We start from the raw sequence: 22,979 nt of genomic DNA, 5'->3' as shown, positions 1-22,979 counted from the left end.
AATATGTAATCTGCTCTCTTTATGGAATATTTAAACATGGAACTGTGAATTCAAGACAGAAAATCATAATTGGTGGAGGAGATGTCTGTGTCTAAAGATCAAGGGGAATCAATGGTAGAAATAATCCTGATTTTCATGTTGCAGTGAGAGCGAAGTGAGAATGTATTCTCATTTTGTAAAAAGACTTAGTACATTCATTTTGTAATAAACTTTCTATACTGATGACTTTTATGTGCTTGGCAATGTGCCTATCTCGCTCCAGATAATTTTATAATCATAATAATCCTGGAGAACAAATTTAACTAACTCCATTTTATAGAGGAATCCAGTGAAGTTAAGAAACTTATGAAGTCACATAACTTATAAGTGACAGAGCAGTGATTTAAGCCCAAGTTTGCCCAGCTTCAAAACCATGCCTCTTCCCCATCTATGGTGGAAGAACAACAGTCTACTCATTGTGGGCCTTTGTTTGTCACACACCTAAGGTTATCTTTCACAATTTAAGACAGGGAAATTTTGGTACTTAGCATTTATCTGAATTTCTTAAGTTCTAACTCACTCCTCTTGGGAATAATCTCAGCATATTTAAAGGATGTTGCTTTTTCTCTATTCATGAATATATATTAGAATGTGGACTGTTTAATCATTTAAACTAGAGAACTAGAAGTTGAGTGAAAGGGCTTTAAACAGTGCCCATCTAACCAACAGAACTACACAGAGCACAGTCCTCGTGCCAGGTAAGCAAAAAGGCCAGTGCTTTACACCACACATTTCTTTCAGATTTGTTTGATCTAAGAAATCATAAATTATAATAACTGCAAGAGAACACCCAATCCAGCCCACTTCTTTTAGAGACTATGCAACTGGGCCCAAGGTCACGAGACTAAAGTCAAACAATGTTTGTTCTTTGGACTTTTCGTTCTTGTCATGTAAGATCTTTCCTCCTGAGATGGCTCCACTCAGAGTTGGAATTCTACAGATGAAGAAGAAAGGGGCATAAAAGAAAAAAGAAGGGGAAAGTAAATATTAGTGCCATTTCTTGAAAGAGGACCGATTGTTTGAAATTGAACAGTGGTGGTTTAGGTCACCTCTTCCAAAGAAGTTAAATAAATTACTTCTTGTTTTTCAATTTTTCTAACTGATGTTGGATGAAGGATTAGAGAATGTAGTGCATCTCAATCCATACACCAATTTTGGAGAAAAATGAACCATTGTCTGGTGATTCTATTTTATTTAATACAATGAAGGGATTTATAATGGTGGGTAAATTTATACTCTAAAACTGGTTGTATTTCTCATATAATACTGGCTAGATTGACTTCTAAGTCACTAAACGGATATTTGTTCGTTGTCCCCTATATGCCAGGCACTATGACAGGGAACTGGGATACAATCTTGAATCTAGAGTGTAAATGTTTAATGGATTTACTAATTTTTTATTTTTTTACTATTTTGTATCTATTTTGCATCATTTTTATTCCTCTCTACAGAACTCCTTAAGGAGCTCTGATAGTGTAGTGGTTACAAGTTGGGCTGCAAACCTCAAGGTCAGCTAGTTTGAAACTACGAGTACTTCCTTTGGAGAAAGATGAAGCTTTCTGCTCCCATAAAGATTTATAGCCTTGGAAACCCTATACAAGGCCGTTATGAGTCGGAAACAACTCCACAGCACACCCCCACCGCCATGATCATCACCACCACGTAACTCCTTATTAAAGATATTCAATAAATGATTATGGATGGATTAATGAGTAAATACATGGACAAGTCCAAAGATAATTTACATTTTAGGAGTGTGTTCTGCCCCATATATGTTTCTTGGTCTAAATTTATGGCTGATATCAGCTAGTCTTTTTCTTGGTATCATTTAGTCTAGTAAGAATATAAAATTTTCAACTTGTAATTAGTCTTTAAAGAAATAAATGATAAGTGTATATTCTCTTTATAACTCAATAAAAGTACTTGCAAATGGAACTCTGTCAATAGATTTTGGGAGAGACAGGAAGAATTGGAAGAATACTACATAGCAAAAGAAATCCCAGAATGATAGTGAGCAAAGTAGGCTATATCTTACTGCTTTCCGAAGGACAGAAATGCTTCATAAAAACAGGCAGACCACCTTATTGCAAGACATTTTTAGCTTTAACTTCCTTCTAACATTCAGTCATTCTCTCCTTTTACTTAAAGATATTGTCACTTTTTGCTATTTCTCTATTATAAATTTCCAGCCATGGGGTATAATGTAGAAAGCAGATGTAAAGTTTCATTGTCACTTCTAGAGATGTTAGAAGTCAAATGGAATCTTTGAAAAAGTGTGATTTTTCCTCAATTCTCATCTCCCACTCTTATGAATTGTACTCCTAGAAAATAATCTCTGTTTACTCTTAGGAGACTTACTGAACAGTCAGAAATGAGCAACTGTGACAAACATATGCCTAGATGATGGAAATTCAGAGAGAATGACCATTAGGAATGAGATTATTTAAAATGTGATGATTCTAATAAATTCAGGTGTCATGTATAGTATTTTCCTATTTTAAAGTCCAAATGAGTTCCTCACTCTTAACTATATTAATGCTATTTTCACAATCATGTGATTTTCTCAATATCATAATTTTCATCAAATGCTTTGATTTCAATAACAGATGCATAATGAAGATAAACCAGGGTATCGAGGGTGGTAATGGCATTCTAAGTCAACTCTAATGCACTCCTCTGATAGATGCTTTGTGCCATAAAGCAGACACAAACTGTTTTCTGCAGCAGTATACAAGATAAAGCATATACGTAAGATATATGCACACATTCTGCTTTGAAGATCTCTGGGAAAGGCAAAAAACCTCCACTGTGCTAGAACCAACTGGACTGGATAATGTTAAGAAAATATTAGTCTAGAAGACATACCCATAGACAGTGCCATGTTACCCACAAACACAACCACTTTGATAAGGAGCATTGTACTGCATGGATCATAGTTACAGATCAGCAGTCACTCTCTTGTAATTAGCAGTTTTGCTAAGTGATTTGATTTTTCCTATTTATCTGTTCATTTATCTACTAGAGAAGGAATTAGCAGTAAACTCTGGATGCAGAGATAAAATAAATCAGATTTGCTATAATCTTCTAAATCCCAGGCAAGTGAATAAAGAAGAAAGCTCAGAGACAGCTCCAGGATGCCTGTGTCTGCACGCCAGCTCTTTAGGCAATCTAGCCTGGAAAAGAGAAAATCCCATTGCCAGGCATGGAATAGCTCTGCCCATTGTTAGATACCAGTGAGATTTATACATATATTATCCAAAATGAGCAATGCAAAATGAATCTTATTTTGGAATTAAATGAAGCACTTGAAGAATAGCAGCGTTTTTGTGAAGGGCCGTTTAGAATGAGAGATGATGAGATCCTAATCAAACTGAGGAGACAGGAGGATTTCAAGGTATAAAAGCTAGATATATTTGAATACCCTCTATATACACTCTCCCATAGTGTTCTTCATATTGTCATGTGAGGAGCAGAAATAATTCGGTATTATGTATAACAATTACTTACACAAACAGCGTTGTTCACATTTTCAGACTTTCCAAAGTGCTTTCACACATATAACATTGGATTCCCATCATACCCCTGTGAGATAAAGAAGTTATTATAATTCATATGCATATATTATATACATGTGGATACACCTTGCAGGGAGTAGGGTGCTGGCCCTGGCACAGTAGAAAATCCAAATATAACTTTGAAACCCTGATCACTTAATTACTAATAGCCTGCTGTTGCCTGGAAACCTTACTGATAACATAAACAGTTGATTAACACAGATTTTGTGTTTTGTATGTATTATATACTACACTCATACAAAAGCTGTATTTTCAATACAATGTAAAAAATGTCTTGCAAAAACCATGCACGATTTTCTCTTCTTTTCTTTTTTACAATGGTTCTTATACTGGGTCCATTTATCTTGAAATGGTGCACAACCATAGCTACAGACCCCAATCTGTGGTACATATCAAGCAAGTCATCTTTTTCTTGTAATGTCGTGATTTTTATCTGCTTCTTAGAGACACGTCCAGCATCACTACTGGCACTCACTTTGTATGAGTCCCATGATGTTATTCAAGGCTCATGGTATTATACTAAACACAGTGGGAAATACATGAGAACTATGAGTGATCACTTTTGAACTATGATATGTAATGTACAGGTGAGATCAGCAGCTCCCTTGGAGTTGATTAGAATCATATGACATTTAAAATCTGTGTTGTTCAAGACTCTCCTATATTTACATGTATATCATGTGTATTCATATGAGAACACAGTGACCAGTCTGAAATAAGTAGTTTATGAGAGGCAGAACTGCTGCTTGAATTCTAGACTAGTATATATTTTCTTCATTATGAATCAGAATGTTAGACATTAAAATGAGATGGTTAAATAGTATAGTATTCCAAATATGCATTGATGACTCAAACTTATTCACCATAAGAAATGAAGCAGTCAGATATAGAAGCTTGAAGTTCTAGTTCAACTATAAGCAGAAAATATAACATTTTCTTAGGGAATAAACAAAACAATAATGTGACATTTTCCCAGATAATATTTATTTTCAAACACTGTTTGATAAAAAAATAATGCTAGTGGTGGTACCTCTAGTGTATTTACTTAGTTTTGTGAATGCATTATAAAATCTTGTATATATTTAGTTCATGGATTTGAAAAACAACAACAACAATAACAAAACCAAACTTTCAGTTAATTAGATCATCTTCAGTTCCAACAATTTGTATTTCTTCTCTGCTCCATACTCTAGACACTGTAAACTAGAAGTTCTCATACACTGCTAAGCTAAAGTTTTATCAAGGGAACCTTGGGAGTGTTGTTACCCTGTGGCAAAGAATGGAAGCAGATAATAGCTGCCCCTATGGGCCTTCCTAAGCCATTTGAACTGCAAGGTTGGCAGTTCAAGCTCACCAGCTGCTCCTTGGAAACCCTATATAGGGTCACTATGGGTCAGAACCAACCCAATGGCACTTCACAACAACAAATGGGTCTTTCTAGACCTTTGATGTCTTCTTGTGGAATGTCCAATTCTGCTGTCATCATGTAAATGCGACTGCCTTAATGAGTGAGTGCATATTTAGATTGCTTCTGCAGAAGCAAGCAGTATTAGGAATAAATGGCTGCTTCTACTTTTCTCCCACGATATAATAAGAGATAATTTGACAAAACCCTAATGATGGTTGTATCAGAGGGACAAAGATAAATATCTCATTAAGTCTTACACTGTGAAAACGGTAGTTCATAAGAGAGCCCCTGGAAGTTGAATGGAGTTTTATCAGTAGCTTAATGAGAAAAGAGACAAAGTATTCATTCAGTTAATTTTGTAGCCACATGGTCAACGGTGTTCTAAATCAGGGAAAGACATAGACAGGAAATGATGCAATCATTTACATTTGTTTATGTACTACCCCCCCCCACACACACACACACATTTAGTTATTTGAAAAAACAACAACAAAACAACTAGCTATGCAATTATTAGAGAGATATGAGGTAAGGCCTTGAAGGGCTTTACAAAATTAATTTTAGAAAAGATTGCTACAAGTCAATAAAAACACAAGTAAATAAATGACATTTAAAAATAACTTCACTTGTATAAATCTTTTATTTTATGTAACTATATTAAAAAACAACTTGAACTGTAGCATTAATTTTATTCCACTTTGAGTGTCACTAACTTTGCTGTAACATCAAGTGGTATAACAACTGTGTTTGTGTGTCTGCTATCTATCTATCTATCTATCTATCTATCTATCTATCTATCTATCTATCTATATCTTTTATTTGTGGCAATTTTAGTGGTTACTTATCTAAAACCCAGTATTCACCCTTTGCCACTTTTTCACTTACTTTATTTTCTCATGCATCTTTTTTAAATGGCATCAAGTCTTTTAGAAAACAAGATGCTCTTGGAATGATAGATGGGTAAATAAATGTAGTAGATGGATAGAGGATAAGAAGTCTTCAGTTATGAGACAATTGCAGTCTTCTAGAGATCTGTCTGTTCTCATAATTTTGCCATTAATTATCAGTGAACTGGGACCAAACACTTTTCTAGCCTAAATTTCCTGATATATAAAACCAAGAGCTTAGAGTAATGCCCAGTAATCTCTAGTCCAGTCAAGAAGATAAATGACTTCTAGACCAAAACATCCTTCTGTCCATGAATGTGTGACAAGACAACAATGGAAGCTTAGATGGCTGAGGCTTGTTATTTGAAACTATCCATCACTGTCATTTTATAACCATCAAGCCTGATTTGAAGATAAGGCCTCATTACCAATAAGGAGTTTCAGTTCAACCTATGCTTCTAATTAGTCCATTTAGGCACAAAGTTGGACTGGAGATGTCTATTGGCACAGTTAAAAACTTAGATTTTGCATTTCCAAATATCTGTCAGTGTGCATTTAATTTGGAAACGGCCAAATCTATTTCAGAAAATGCTTTGTACAAACAAAACAAATAGAGGAGGTACATATTCTGTCACCCTTATCTTCTTTTATTTCAATTTCTTCACTTCTACTGTCAGCTCTTTGGAGATCTCATGCCACCACATTGTAATCTGTGAAATTTCAAGAGAATAGGTTACTCCAAAGGCTTTTTCTAAATTGAAAGAATCTACAAATTTACAGGTTTTCTTCTTAATTTTTCTTTTGGCAAGTTCTCCTAGAGTGCTTTGAATAAAAATGTAAATGTACTATGAGCAAAGAGGTGATCTATAGATTAAAGAAATATGTATTATCTTTTTTAAATATAAATTAAACTTTAAGCTTTGTAACACCAGAGCATTTTTTGGTAGGTTAACTCTATTACATAATTTTGCTAATGTATTGTTCTTTATTGAATAAAACAGAATCCAGGACTGTTCATTCTCTCATAGAGAATCTGTATAGGTTTTCCAAGGAGTGTCTGTAATTGCCTTTAAATTCATTTTGTTCCAGTGCTATTCCCACACCTTTATCTTTCCTGTTGAGTTTTGCCTGTTAGGGCAACTAGTACTGAATGGAATGAATAAGATTGTGTGATCTCTTTACTGTGGCTGAGTTTTTCTATCAAAGCTACTTTCACTGTTCTGTAACCATTACATACATTTTAAACAGCCAAGAAAATTTTGAAGAAAATAGAATGGCTTTCAAGTCTGTCTTTTCCCCAAGCAGACAGCTGATTTATGGTCACTTTTGTAATAGCCTAAGGCATCAATTGGGAAAGAACATTAAAGTAATGTGAAAGCTGGCTGTTTTTCAGGAATATTTAAGCTCTTCCCTAAATAGCCATAAATACCAGTGTCCAATATATATATTCCATTTGTACACTCATTTACCCAATTTGAATATGTGGTTGAGAAGAGCTTAAATATATATACATATATATTCTATTTGTATACTCATTTACCCATAAATATATATATATATAAAATATATATTCAGATGTTTACCTTTAGCACTCAAAATAATAGCATCTCTACCTGCACTCCACATAAGAGTGCTATTTGTGAACATTAAATGAAGTAGTAGATACGGTAGCATTGTCACATTTTAGAAAAATAAGCAATTTGAATAGAATTGATTGTTGGTATTTGTATTCATGAGTGATTTGCTCATATGTTTTAGAATAGAGTGTACACAGTAAGTTATTTGCAGGCAGGAACCATATTTTATACCTTGGCTTACAGTGACCATAATTTATGACCATGAGGAAATACTATATATAGAAGAGGTGTTTCATATTTACTGTGGACTAATTGGTCTTTGTTTCCTTTACTATTCATTTGCTAAGCTAATGTTCCTCTTCTACATAATGGACTTCAATTTACCAATTTTATTTTTATTAAATGAGTGAGTATTGAGGTTCTCACCTTCATATGACTTCTATTACTTATAAAAAGCAGTCAACAAATATGAACTGAAAGCTTGGTTGGGACAATGGAAACACTTAAGAACTGAGCAATTTCTTTTGCATCTTTGTTGCTGTTGTTGTTTTTAAGTATTGTTGAGTCAGTTCCAAATCATAGCAACACTGTGTAGGGTATCCAAGGAGCAGCTCTTGGGTTCAAACTGTCAACCTTAAGGTTCACACTCCAGTGCTGATCCTATAGTGTCACATCAGAAGTTGTTATTGTTAAATTCCAACTGTTAATTCATCATAATTGCCAATTGAGTATGTTTCTTTATTGACTTGATTTGCTTGACCCCTTCTTTGGGAAGTATATATATGCATTTTAATTTGGTTATTTTTCTGCATTTTTCCACCTCTTGAGAATGGTGACCTCCACTGCCCCCTAGAAAATTGTTGCTCCATAAGTTATCATTGCAATGGGCTAGACCTTGTTTGGCGGATTTGTGACACTAATTTAAAGTGTTTCTAATTCTCTCCCTGCACCCCACCCTGAAGCTCACCTAGAGATAAATCCTTGCCTGAGAGTCCACTAGACTCAATCCTGAAAGACTGACAGGAAACACTCGCTCTTCTAGAGCACCTTCACCTTGATAAAAGTTTCAGCAAGAACCAACTAAACCCACGGTCAATGAGGGTATTCCAACTCATAACAACCCTATAGGACAGATCTGTGCCCCAGAGTTTTTGATACTCTAAGTCACTTCTTTACGGTAGCAGACAGGCTCATCTTTCTTCCATGGAGATTCATTCACCAGAGTTCATTCATTCACCAAAAAGCCCACATTTTAACTGGCACCATACTCAGCCCATCTGAGTGGCTTCAATGAACTCAATCAAAAAATCAGCTATACCTGTGAAAGAGTAGGCTTTAAAATAATAAGTAACTTTTTGTTGTTTATATTCCTTTATTTATTTAACTGTCAGCAATTGCATGTTCAGCAGATTCTACCATTAAAAATGGTGAACAAATCCCACCCCTGCAAAAGTGAAGATAGAAATGCCAATGATATAGCAGTGTTTTCCTTTTTTCTAGTTCACCACATTATCACTCACTCCCACCCACTGCCATAGAGTTGATTCCAACTGATAGCACCCCTGTTTAGGATTTGTTGGTGGTAGTTGTATTCTTCATAGCGACCCTGTGTAGTGTTTATGAGGAGTTGATGGTGGGATTGAACCACTAACCTTGTAGTTAGTCATCCAGTGCTTCTACAGTGCCACACCAGGACTCTATGTTTATGAGGCTATATATTTTTAAGAGAGGAGAAAAGTCTCATCTTCCTCCCAGTATGTTTGAACTACAACCTTGAGACCAGCAGTCCTGTGTGTATCCTGGAGTACTACCAGTGCTCCTTATCAATCACTGGTGGTGGTTATGTGCGTGGAGTAGGTTCCGACTCATAGCATGCCTGCATGTGGTTTCTGAGGCTGTAAATCTTACAGGAACAGAAAACCTATCTTTCTTCCATGGACTGGCTGGTAGTTTCGAAGTGCTGACCTTGAAGTTAGCAATCTGACTTGTAACCACTATGCTTCCAGAGCTCTTTTATCTTCTCACTTGTTGTTATTATGTGCGGTAGAGTCGGTTCTGACTCATATCAAAACTGTATAGGGTTTCCGAAGGCTGTACATCTTTATGGGAGCAGAAAGCCTCATCTTTCTCCCGCAGAACAGCTGGTAGTTTCGAACTGCTGATCTTGAGATTAGCAGCCCGATACGTAACCACTATGCTACCAGAATTACTAACCCTAAATATTAAATGGATTGATTTCACTTCTTACTATACGATAATAACATTCTTTCTTGCCAATGCTGATTACAGTTTCCCCAAACTCTGCCTCATGTTGGTATTTATATGAAGAAAAAGATGAATTAAGTTTTTTTGTAGATGCTTCCCAAGTTATGGAGCACGGTGACTCCATAGGATGAACACTGGAACAGGGACCCACAAGGTCACCAGTTTGAGCCCACCAGCTGCTCCACGGGAGAAAGATGAGGTTTTCGCAAACATTTACGACCTCCAGAACTCTATACAGAGTAGCTATGAGTCAAACCGACTTGACGGCACTTAACAACAACAATCCAAATCATTTATCCTATGAGGACTTGGAGACTTAAATATTTTTTATAGACATTTTCAACAGGAACAGATGCTTGCCATTTGCAGGCACACACAGCCCATCCTGAATTAGGAAAGATCATCATGGCACTTTGGTCTATGGATGGTCAAATACACTGTAAGATAAACTTCCTTAAATAGGCTCTTATGTAAAACTAATGCTTTTGTTTGGTCACTGTTCTGTCTCTTTCAGCAGGCTGTCTCTTTTCTGAAAAAGGTTATAAACATCGAGGAAAAGTGTACACACTGAAGAATAGGATTGATTAATGTGACATTTTTTAGTTTTTTTCTACTACGTTCACAACAGCAAGTCACAGAGAGGCAACTCCAAATAGAGTGAATTAAATTTAAATGACACAGTTTGGGACAGAAAATGGTTCTGTTAATTCAGCCTACAAATGAAATCTGTTTTTTTTTTTTTTTTCTTCTTCTCGCTCTATTAAATTTGAACCACTTCCTGATTTTTCAGAACATAACAATTTCTGCCCAAGCGTCTATTGATTTGAAATATTTTATTCACCAGACTGTTTATTGGTTTTTACTATCTGCAGGAAAAAATACATGGCAAACACAAATGTGTAGTCATTATATCAGCAACGTATATGAGAAATGAAAATGTAGTTTTGTAGACGAGTCATGTCTGTACTGCAATTTATTACAACTGTAAGAGAATTGTAAACCCAAGCACACTGTCGTCAAGTTAGTGCGCTTGGGTTTAGTCAAGTACTCATAGAGATCCTGTATGACAGAGTAGAACTGCCCCATGGGGTTTTGAGACTATAAGTCTTCACGGAAGCGGACTGCCACATTCTCGCCATTAGAAGAAGGCTGTAGTGGTTGTGGTGCATGTGTGACACTGAGTTGATTTCAACTCCAGGAACCTTGCATAGGGTTTTGTGGTTTTTAAAATATGTTTTATTATGAATTATGTGATAGTTTACATGGGAGAACATTAGTTTTACATTCATTCTATCATATATTGTTTCATTGCCATGGTTACAATCCCCTCCATGCATCATCACCCAACCAAAGGGTATACACTACAACCCTACCCCACCCCAACCCCCGGTCATCAGCACACAGCCCCTTTCCCTCTCTGTGTCTAAAGTCCCCAGCGGGTCCATCTCTCCACATCATCGTATCTGCCTCTCAGGCATCACTGCTTCTCTGGGTAGAGTCCCGATCTCTGCTCTTCTCCCTTGATGGTCCCAGGGACCTCCGCTCCTACACTGCAAAGTTAATCACTCCCCTCCTTGCTGCAAAACATCTACCTTTACATTTCCAACCCTCACAATCAGTCCTGATAACAATTATTCACTATCGTATCACAAGAGACCTAGCTGCATGTCCTTTCATCAGCTCCGCCCAGACAGATTGGATTCTACTCAGTGGAGATTCTATCTTCCTCCACACCTTCTGGATCTAGGTTCCCTTTTGAAAGCTTTAAGCCAATCACTTCTTGCCTTTTTAGCACTCCCCAACCCCCCTTTGGGTAGCCAATGTCCAAGTTGCCCATCCCTGTCTACTCTGTGTATAGAGGGGGTGAGAATGATCCTTGCTGTAAAGATTTGTTGCCTCTTTTGAGCTACTGCATCCATAGGTGTAGGTCAAGTTCATCAAATTGTTCAGATTACTCTTTTTTTCCTCTTCTTTCTTCTTCTAGCTGAGCTCTAATCATCCAGTCATTGAAGCCAGGTCAAGTGGGTATTATCTACAAATGTAGGTGTTCTTGTGCATATACCCTCTCTTCTTATCAGCTGGACGCTTCACTCTCCATTCTAGTCCTCTGTGGCTATGCCACTGACTCTGGACCCAAGAGTCCCCAGGTCTTGCCACACTGTTGGCCAATCAGGTCTCCACCCAGGTTCACAGGAGTCTATTGAACGTTGTAGGGCTTAGCTTGCAGCGTCATTGATGGGTTTTCCTCACTTACCCTTATTAGTGACGAATGCATAGGGTTTTTGAGGCTGTAAAACCATAAGAGAGCAGAAAGCCTTCTCTTTCTCCCATGGAGTGCTGGTGGATTTGAACTGCTGACCTTGCTGTTAGCAGTCCAACACATAACCCTCTACACCAACAGAGCTTTTTGACATCTTGGCGTTCTGGTGTGGCACTGCGGGTTAACGCGCTAGACTGCAAGGTTGGTGTGAACCGCAAAGTTGGTGGTTCAACCTCACCAGCCACTCTTCAGAAACTATACAGTTGTTGTTAAGTGCCATTGAGTTGTTTCTAACTCATGGCAAAAACACAAAGTTGGTGGTTCAAACCTACAAGCCACTCCTTGGAAATCCTATACAGGGTGGCTATGAATTAGAACCAATTCAAAAGCACGTAACAATAACCACATTGGTACTATTAAGGAGTCCTGGTAGCATAGTGGGTTACGAGTTGGGTTGGCCTGCTACCCACAAGATTAACAGTGTGAATCTACCACCCACTCCACGGGAGAAAGATAAAGCTTTCTACTCCTGTAAATATTTAAAGCCTCGGAAAACCTATAGAGGGTTGCTATGAGTTAGAACTAACTCGACAGCTCTTTTTCCTATCTTTTTTTAAAGCTTTTATTGTGAATTGAGTGATGATAGTTTACATGGGAGAACATCAGTTTTACATTCAGCCTATCATATTTTGTTGGATTACAGTCCCATCCATGCATCATATGTTAACAGTATTTGCTTCTAGTCCCTCTGTTTTTTGTTTTTGATGTACACAAATACATGCAGGAATATATTATCACTTAAACAACCAAAGAGCACATTCTGCAAGCCAGCCTCCTGGCTGCCAGCACACAGCCTTACTCTTTCCATGAGTCTAGAGTCCTCAGTTACACTATCTCTCCATGCTATTACCTCTGCTTCCATCTCTGCTGTCACTGCTTCTCTGGTTAGGGTTCCACATTTCACTCATCCTCTTCTGTCTTGATGGTCCTAGGGTCCTCTGTTTCTGGAATGCTAGATTAACTACTATCCCCCTTTTTTTTTTACACACCTTCTACCTTTACAGTTGTGACAATCACAGTTAGTCATGATAACAATACTCATTATTGAATCAAATGAATCCAGTCCCCATTTCCTTTCACCAGACCCACCTAGACAGAATGAAATTTTTCAATGTGAACTCTACTTTCCCCAACACACTCCAAAACTAAACTCCTTCTTGAAAACTTATAAGCCAGCCATTTTGTGACTTTATAGCCTCACCTCCATTTTAGGTAGCCAATATCTAATTTGCCTGTCCCTATCTACCCTGTATACCAAGGGAAAGACTTGATCCTTGATGTGAAGACTCCTTCCCTCTAGGTTGGTATTTTGAGCTGCTATATATCCATCCTGGTGTGGTGCTGTGGGCTAATGCATCACACTGAAAAATTGTTTGAACTGCAAGGTCAGTGGTTCAAGCTCAACAGCTCCTCCTTGGAAACCCTATTCAGGGTCGCTATATGTTGGAGTTGACTTGAAGGCACTAACCAACAATAACATACCATACATATAGGTCAAGCTCATCAAATTGTAGTAATTTACATTTTTTTCTTTATCCAATTTCTTTGTCTTCTTCTAGTCATCAAGCTCTAGGAACTAGGTCAAATGGGTACTATCTGCAAGTTTGGGAATTCTTGTGTGTATCCTACCATTTCATATCAGCTGGACGCTTCACTCAGCTCTAGGACTCCATCACTAGGCCCATATCCATTGGCTCAGGAGTTCTCAAATCTCCCCACACTTCAAACCAACCAGCCCTTTCTCTTTGCTCTCTCATCTCAAGGTCAACAGCTGTTTATGGAACATGGTCAAACACAGCCTATATCTTCATTACTGCCTTTTCCTCACTTCCACTCATATATAGACCAACATGGTCACCAGCATACTTACATGCGTGCTTGTGTATTCCCTTTGAGTTTCAGTCTTGGAGGGGGGTTTGCCCTGAAGGGTCTTAATTGTTTGCCTTTATGGCTCCTTGGCAAAAACTTGCTTGTTCTTATAATAGCCAAAGAGACTGCAGTCTTTGTTTTTGTTTTGTTTTGTTTTTTCCCCCACTAGTCTTCCTCTCAAGAATTATCTTATGTTCCTCTAGTCACTATGGACTGGTCTGTAGGTCCTTTCAAGTGAGTATGTCCCACCTCAGAAGGTTTGGATTGGGTTCAGGATTCCACCTAAGGTCCTATACACTGCAAAGGCTCTACAAGGAGCTTATTTCACCGGGCAAGTTCCAGAACAACATTTAGGTATTCTATGGCTCTTAACAACAACAAAAGTACTATTAAGTGTTACATTTTTTAAGGTGGTAAAAGTGAGTCACAGAACTTCTTTCAAAGTTAGTTTAATACACGGTTTCTTAACATCAACACTGTTGTCATTTTGGATCAGGTAAGTATTTGGGGGAGATTCAGGGAACTGCCGTGTGCATTGTAAAATGGTTGGAACATTCATATTCTCTACCCATTAGGGTCCAATACAAGCAGATACTCCTCTTATCCAATTATAACAATTAAAATGTCTGTAAACTAGCTAGTTGCCATTCTTTCAACAGCAGGTCATAGAGAGACAACTTCAAACACATCAAATTAAATTCCAACTCATTGTGTGTCAAAGAGGAGCTTTTCTTTTTTCTTTTTTGTTCTGTAAGTGTGCCATAGTATTTTCAGTAGCTGATTTTTTGGATAGATCACCAGGCATTTCTAACAAGGTATCTCTGGCTAATCTCAAATGTTTCTGTTAGCAGCCAGGTTCATTAACCATTTGCATCATTCAAGGGCTCCAACTTGTCTGAAGACACTGAGGGTCAGGGAATGTGGAATAGTATCACCAACAGTATGAATCATTTGTATTTTCTTCCATCAAGAACAAGACAGTAGTAATAGCAGCAACAAAAAATGCTGTATTGATTTTATTAAAGCATTCAAAATTCCCCAAGGAAAATGAGACATATTCTTTTAATTTTAGCATAGTTTTAAGGACCATCACTGTGATTGAGAATAAAAGTAGCTTTTCTATTGAAAGTTGTCTCTAGAAAGAATAGAGTATCTGCTTTGGGGAAAATTGAAACAACCGACCTTCAAGACCACATAACTAGCTATTATCAAGTTAGTTTGGATGTGAACCTGCAAAAGTCTCATTCCTAAAGGATGTTGGATCTTTGTCTTTTAAAGTTCCCTTCAGTGAAAGATATTTGGGTATCTAACCTGTTGATTGCCAATATTTATCATTGACGTTGCTAGGAGAACCGGGACTTGGACCTTACCCTTTTCAAGTATCAGCAGCAAAATGAGTGAATCCAGAAAGTTTCCCAAATGAATTAAGGACTGAATCATGTGAAATTATCTCAAAAGCTATTTAAATGCTTGTGTTTATTTAAAGTTGGATTTTGAAGCATTAGCATCATAATAGATTATTTATAAAATATTAAAGACCCTGTCCTTGGAAGATTTCAAGTCTCCATTTTTCAAAATGTCACAACTTAAATTTTATTTATACTTTAAACTCTAAAGATATTAGATGGTATCTGGCAATATAAGAGCTTAAATGGAGATAAATCATATTATATTTCTGTCTTTCCATTAATCTAGGACTAATACTATTTTAATTCTATTTTTAAATAAGGACTGCATGTGTATTACAGTTCTGAGTATTGTCTAAACTATCATGATCTCTTTAGTCTTTAGTAAATGTGGTGAGACTATTTTCCTTGTACCTTGGATTTTTTCTGTGTTACCTTACCATTTGAGTCTTGGTGTGGTGCTATATGATAAGCACTGGACATCTAGCTACAAGTCAGTGGTTCAAATCCACTAGCTGCACCTTGGAAACCCTATACAGGGTCACTAAGAATTGGAAGCCACTCGATGACAGTTAACAGTAGCAACAACCTTAGCATTAAGTAGCTCTGGTAATATAGTGGGTTACAAGTTGGGCTGCAAATCGTAAGATCAGAAGTTTGAATATACCAGCTATTTCAAAGGAGAAAGATGTGACTTTCTGTTCTTGTGAAGATTTATAGCCTTGGAAAGCCTATACAGGGTCTCTTTGAGTCAGTACTGACTCCCTGACGCTAAACTACCAACACCACCTTAGCATCTGTCAAGCCTGATGTAAACCTTCGTGGTTCCATGCATGCATTGTCTACACTGAGTTTACCATTGCTTGTAAATGGCAGTAAAGCAGTCTTTTGTACTTGTAAAGATGTTGATTATGTGACTAACTACTAAGATTTACACACTCTGCTTTTTATTACAGTGATTGTTGTTGTTATTAAGTGATAGTTACCCCTCCTTTTTTTCCTGTTAGTACAATGAAACAACTAGAATGTCACAGAGGAAACTTTCATCTTGCTCAGATTCACTGTACATTCTGTAAATTAGCACCCATTCCTCCATACATGATGTTTCATTCATTATGAAATGCTAATAATGAAAAACAACAAGATAAAACAATAAGGATTATCTAAACATTACAAAGGGGTCCTGGTGTGCAGCTGTAGGATAAGCACTGGACCACAAGATTCATATGAACTGTGAGGTCAGTATTTCAAACTCACTGGTTGCCCCTCGGAAACCTAATACAGGGTCTCTATGAGTCCGAACAAGGAACTCTGCTAGTGTAGTGGTTACGAATTGGGCTGCTAACCTCAAGGCCACCTGTTCTGCAGGAGAAAGCTGAGGCTTTCTGCTCCCATAAAGATTTACAGCCTCGGAAACCCTGTATAGGGTTGACTCCATGGCACATAACAACAATGAGTTCGAACAGGCTCAATGGCACTTTTTAACAACAGACATTATAAAAATGAGATTTAAGTGTGGAAGCCTAACACGATAGTTTTGTTTTGTTTTGAAGTAAAGAAACATTAAGTGGATTATATTTACTTTCTTTTTTTGTATGACTGGAAAAAATAAATGTCTATTTTTTCACTTAATCTGTATTTCCTAATATATGAAAAGCTATATCCAAAAAACTCACCAAACCATACCTGGTCATGATATAAAAGCTTGTTATGGCTGTTCTGGTTTTAGGAAGACAAGCACAAGTACTGCATAAAGCCTACTGAAGCATACATTGCAGCACTCCAGGGCTGTAATAAATTTCACGTCCTCTGTTTCTACCAAATTGTTTTAAATCTCTGTATGCTACTCTGTCATTTTGGCTTCTCTGTGTTTATCTGCAGGTTGCCAATCGTGTTCCTATGTCCTCATGTAAAATCATCTATACAGACAGTCCCTGGATTACAAATGAGTTCCATTCCTAAATCTGTCTTTAAGTCAAAATTGCATGTAAATTGAAGCAGTTAGGAACAGTTCATATCTAATGTCAATCAGATCTTTGTCTTAGTATATAGCGTACATTTCTATGCATTAAAAAACATTAAAGGCATACTTCCAAATACACTAAAACATCTTTAACATAACGCAGACACTCCTTGGGCTATGAACAAGACCCATTCCTAATTTGTGTCTCTAAGAATTTGTAGGTCAGTCAGTATTGGTGCATACAGTTCCTATTTAGCCTTATTTTAGTGCAAAAGACATGCTTGAAGCCTTTCCAAAGATTTAAAGGCTAAACTGGAAGCCAGTGAAGGTGAAGGTGATGAAGATTATTTTGTGGTTAGAGATTAGTTCAATCATTTCAAAGTGCAGGAAAATTTATGTTAACATTAAAGCAGGACTTCAAAGACGGCAGTGCCTTGCTGAAAGATGGTGACTGTCTAGTGCTTTGAATGTGTGTGATTCTCCAGTGTTGCCAATAGTCCAATCTTATACATCAGGCTCCTGAAAGGACTCTTCCAAGTCTCAATTTCCAGAGCTTTCACAAGTAACTTTTTCTATTTTGGTTAACATGATGAATCACCTAAATTATAAAAATTTTAGTCTGTTCCTGTTTTGCTGACAGAATCTATTGGAAGCTCTGCACTGAAGTGTAAGTAGGAATTGTCCATGAGTTGGAACTTGTAACCCGTGGATGATGATATTTTGATGCACATTAAGAAGCTCCATTTGTTATTATGAATCACTGTATGTACCTCAATTTTTATATGATAGGCCTTATGAGTTTTGGTTTGTAACTTTGACCTTTGACAATTGTAGCTGGATACTGCTTGTAATCACAGTTTCACAAATATGCAAATACTTCCATGAAGGATCCAAGACAAGTTCACAAAATGAAGTTTTATGATTTTGTGTTTGATTTTCCACTCTGTTAATTAAAAACAAATGGTATTCTACTGTTTACCATGATAAAGATGAGAGGATCTGTTAGGTTTCTTTATATTAATCTCTGAATGTGTTTCATTTGCAGACCACAGATGACATCCTTGTGGCCTCAGCAGAGTGTCCCAGTGATGACGAGGATATTGACCCCTGTGAGCCGAGCTCAGGTGGGTTAGGTTAGTCGACTTTTTTTCTTACTTTCTTTGCTTTACTGTAAATCTTTGTTGCATGCTATATTCCTTCAGTGATGTTTTCACTTTTGTCTTGAATACCGCCTAATTGTTCGATGATGTTGTGAGATAAGGGTCCTTGAATTTACTTGAATAAATTTTCCTACATTTACAACAAAATAAAAATAAAAAACCAAAAACCGTCATTTACATATCTCATAAAAAGCCATGGGAGATAGCACGCAGGGCTGGTACCTTACTGTTCTCGTTCCATTAGCTCACAACATAATTTTTATGTATAATGGAATAATGGGCTTTCCCTTGGGTCACTTGTAGTAAAATTGCAAAGCTAAAAGACTGCAGTACTTTGTGGAAAATTATTTTACCTTTCTCCTGACAAAAAAGTCCCTACCACTCACTCTGCCAGCAAATTACCTAAAGTGATATATTTCTGAATTTCGGAAGTTAAAGTATTACGGCAGTAGTAAAACAAACAGCAAGCAGAATCCTTGATACACTTACCAAAAAATATCTGAGCCCTGCTATGGCTCCCTACAATTCAAACGGATCCATTTTCTCTCTTGTAGATGCATAGTTTATCCTTCATGGCTGTGAGATGCTAGCATGTCATCTGGTGTGACTGACCTATACTAGTACTGTTTCCATAGAGCTAAGGGATGACTATAAGGCGCTCTGGTAGCGTAGTGGTTACGAATCGGGCTGCGAACCTTAAGGTCAGCGGTTCGAAACTACCAGACGCTCCGCGGGAGAAAGATGAGGCTTTCTACTCCCGTAAAAATTTACACCCTCGGAAACCCTGTACAGGGTCGCTATGGGTCGGAACCGACTCGATGGCAATTAACAACAACAACAACAAGGGATGACTATAGATACTGTTTGATTCCAAATATTCTTAATACCAAATATCAAGGTTCTTTCTCTTATATTACCTTATAAAGCAGCATTGCTTAAAATCCACTATGTGTCATGAGGCAGATGCATTGGTTAGTTAGCTCATGACTTCTGTAGATGTCACCAGGAACTCTAAAAAAGCTTCATGTTACAATAAAATAGCTAATTTGTATTCCTGCTATGAATAACATTTTAAAGTAAATCTACCCATTCTGGTATTTGGGTACAGAATAAGTCAGACTTTGTAGCATGACTATCTCTTGGAACATCACTTTTCTCTGCTGACTATGTAACTTGAGTACTTAGCACTGAGAGAAAGTGCTGAGGCCCTGTGAGGAGTAGGGGCTCAGCAGTCACCTCTCAGAAGGACATTTACCAGATGCAGTCTGGGCTTGTCTCCTCCTCCTTGATTTAGCCTTACACCACCAATCTAGGCTTTCAGGTCCCAGAATAATGTGTCCTGGTGTGTCACTGTGGGTTAATGTGCCAGACTGCAAAGCCGTTTGAACAGCAAGGTTGGTGGTTCAAGCTCACCAGCTGCTCCTTGGAAACACTATACAGAGTCGCTATGGATTGGAACCAACTCGATGGCACATAACAACAATGACAACAACACAGTTATTAGATCTCTGATGATCATCCATTCCTTTGTCCCAGATCATTAATCTCTAGAACCATACCCCCTCATTGGTCTAGACAATACAGGATACCATTCTAGCCCCCTTTGCCATGATTCTGCCTCTATTTTCATTGATATTCTTACTATCTCTTTGTTATTCAAAAAAAGTTATGGCTTTGACCTTTTTGTTCATTTATGTCAATCAAATCTCTTACCTCACCCTTGTTCTCATTCCTTCTTTCTTCATTTATTCTACTTTCACATTCACCTCTTGTCTGAAAGCATCCACTATGCCATACAAATGTGTTGAATTATCCTTTCTGTTCCTTTCATTGCCAGCAACAACCCCCTATGAGCCACAAGTCTAGTCCTGTGTTGCTCCATCTATCTGAACATTGGAGACATATCACTTCATACTTTTAAAATAATCTGAAACCTCCACTCTAGAACCATGTTCCTAGCAACCTGTTCAAAATAAGTTTATTGTCTGATAAATTCCAGATTCACACTTGTGTGTTTTCTGAGGTTTAATATCTAAATGCCTCTGCTCAGTGAAGTAAGAAAGTATTGTATTTAGGAGTATGGGAAGTATGAGAAGGGTGTCAAAATAATTTTATTTGTACTGAGGAGCTCTGGTAGCATAGTGGGTTATGAATCGGGCTGCGAACCTTAAGGTCAGCTGTTTGAAACTACCAGCTGTTCTGCTGGAGAAAGATGAGGTTTTCTGCTCCTGTAAAGATTTACAACCTCGGAAACCCTGTACAGGGTCACTATGAGTCGGTTCTGACTCCTCGGCACATAACCACCACCACCAAGAGTTGGAAGAAACATGCATATATCATGCTTATCATTGATAGTATCAAACAAATACAAGGTTAAGTCAAAGAGTATTAGTCATAGGGTTCCAGTTCATGCCTGTATAGGTTTATCCCAAACAAAACATTTTAAAATATCTCTGTGATCAGTGAATATCTGAAGCCAAGTTGTCTCAGTAATACACTTGTCTTAGTCTACTTAAGGTGTAGTTAATAAAAAAACTGAAGTCCAACAAAACCAGTGGCATCCGAGGGATTCTGCTGGATCAGTCAAGCTCAAGGAAGAGAGATCAGCTCAGAAGGTTATAGTCACTTTTGAGGGGATTACAAAGGTGTGATCCTGGTGTGGTGTTGCAGGTTAATGCAGTAGACTGCAAGATTGGATTGAGCCATAAGGTTGGTGGTTCAAGCTCACCAGCTACTCCTTGGAAACCCTATACAGGGTTGCTATGTATGGGTCGGAGCCTATGCGAGGGCACTTAATAACAGCAACAACAATGTTGATAGCTGTTCTTGAAGGACACAGGATAATCATAGGGGCTTATTATGAAGAAGTTATAAGAAAATTGAAAACTGCATTGGTTGGAAAAAGACTAGGAAAGTTGTGCCAAGGGTTTTTTCCACTACAACAGTGCACTTGGTCATTCTTTTAGTGTAGCAAGAGCTACTTTGTGAGAACCTCATCAGGAAATCTTACCCCATGTACTCTATAGCCTAATCTTGCCCCTAAAGACTTTTTCTTCCTCAAACTCAAAGAACATTTAAAACAAACACAGTATGAGTCCCCTGGGGATGCCAAAGCTGCCAGTTTTAAGTGATGTAAATAAAAAAGCTCAGGATGATTTGGGGACAAGTTAGAGAGATGGAAACACCACCTTCAGAAGCATATAGATCTACATGGCATAATATGTCAAGAAAAATAGTTTCACATTTTGAGTTTTGTTTAATAAAGGTTTGTATGATTTTATTATTTGTTCTCATATACAAAGAAAAAGTACATTTGTTCTGGCATATGAGAGGAAATTAAAATTTCACAGTGAGTATCAACATATCATTGTCTAACATATCATAAAGCATTGTGTTGAAGCCTACCACCTCAAATTTAAGGAAGATCCTGAATTTATATTGCAAGATTTCCCTCCAAGCTTCACATTTGAGCCTAAAAATGATTTATAATTGGCCAGCTTGGAGGATATGGTAATGAAGAAGGCAAAGGGGGCAGAGTTTCAGGAAGAGTAATACATTCGTCCAACTGTAAGAAGAAACACAGCACTTCCTGAGAAACTGAGGGAATCTGTGAATTTCTGAGGCAAATGAAGTAGTGCTCTTGTCAGCTACATTGAGAAGTTGGCTTTTATCCTGAGCACAGTGGGAAAATGACAGCAGGTGTTATTAGGACAGGACCAATATTAGTGACTTCAATGTACATAATGGGATGTAGGAAGATAAGACTGAAGACCGGAGACAAGACAGCTAGCTAGGCTATTACAGTAATTTACAGAGAGATGATGGTGGTGTGAAGTAATGTAAAAGCAACAAAGATAAAAATCATGAATGTGGAATTAAGAAATATTTGTTGTTGCTCCTGTTAGGGGCTGGCTAGTCAGTTCCAACTCATTAACGAACCTGTGTAGGGTTTCCAATGCTGTAAGTCTTTACAGGAGCAAAAAGCCTACTCTTGCTCCTGCAGAGAGGCTAATGGGTTTGAACTGCTAACTTTACTGTTAGTAATCCAATGTATACCCTACCAGCACTCCTTAAGACATAGTTGTTGTTTTTAAGTGTTGTCCAGTCAGTTCTGACTCATAGCAACCCTGTATAGAGTTTCCAAGGAACAGCTGGTAGGTTTGAACCACCAACCTTGTGATTTGCAGCCCAATCATTGTTCTACAGAACCACACCAGGAATCCAAGAAATATTTGGTAAGGGGAATGTGTAAGTAGAATGGAAATGGGGGAAAGAAAACAGTCTCCAAAAATGCTCTGGTTTAGAGTTTAGCCATTTGCACAAAGACGTTCACATAAATTGGCAGCATACGCATGGATGGCGTGGAGAGCTCCTTCAAGAAAGACACTTCCTGGGACTTAAACTTGACTGTGGATTTTGTGTAAATGAGCAAGAATGAGGTGGCAGATGGCAAGGAATGGGAAGAAGTATGGATAATCTACATAAAAATTAATCCATTCTTCCTGGAAAG

At 37.6% G+C, this 22,979-nt stretch overlaps 1 protein-coding gene across 4 annotated transcripts in view; it reads left to right on the top strand.

Moving 5' to 3' along the window:
- The window catches only part of NRXN1 (neurexin 1), a 1,648,890-nt gene that overhangs the window by 1,595,192 nt on the left and 30,719 nt on the right, over positions 1-22,979 (top strand). For 3 of the 4 annotated variants that reach the window (XM_006839447.1, XM_006839445.1, XM_006839444.1), the window contains one exon: positions 18,355-18,442. In XM_006839447.1, coding sequence (XP_006839510.1) covers positions 18,355-18,442 — 88 coding nt within the window. The remainder of the gene's footprint in view (positions 1-18,354; positions 18,443-22,979) is intronic. The other variant, XM_006839446.1, reaches the window with a different exon arrangement.

Source organism: Chrysochloris asiatica, unplaced genomic scaffold, assembly GCF_000296735.1.
Source record: "Chrysochloris asiatica unplaced genomic scaffold, ChrAsi1.0 scaffold00024, whole genome shotgun sequence".
Taxonomy (NCBI): domain Eukaryota; kingdom Metazoa; phylum Chordata; class Mammalia; order Afrosoricida; family Chrysochloridae; genus Chrysochloris; species Chrysochloris asiatica.
Note: the sequence above shows the minus strand (reverse complement) of the source record. Positions and strands in the feature narration are given on the sequence as shown.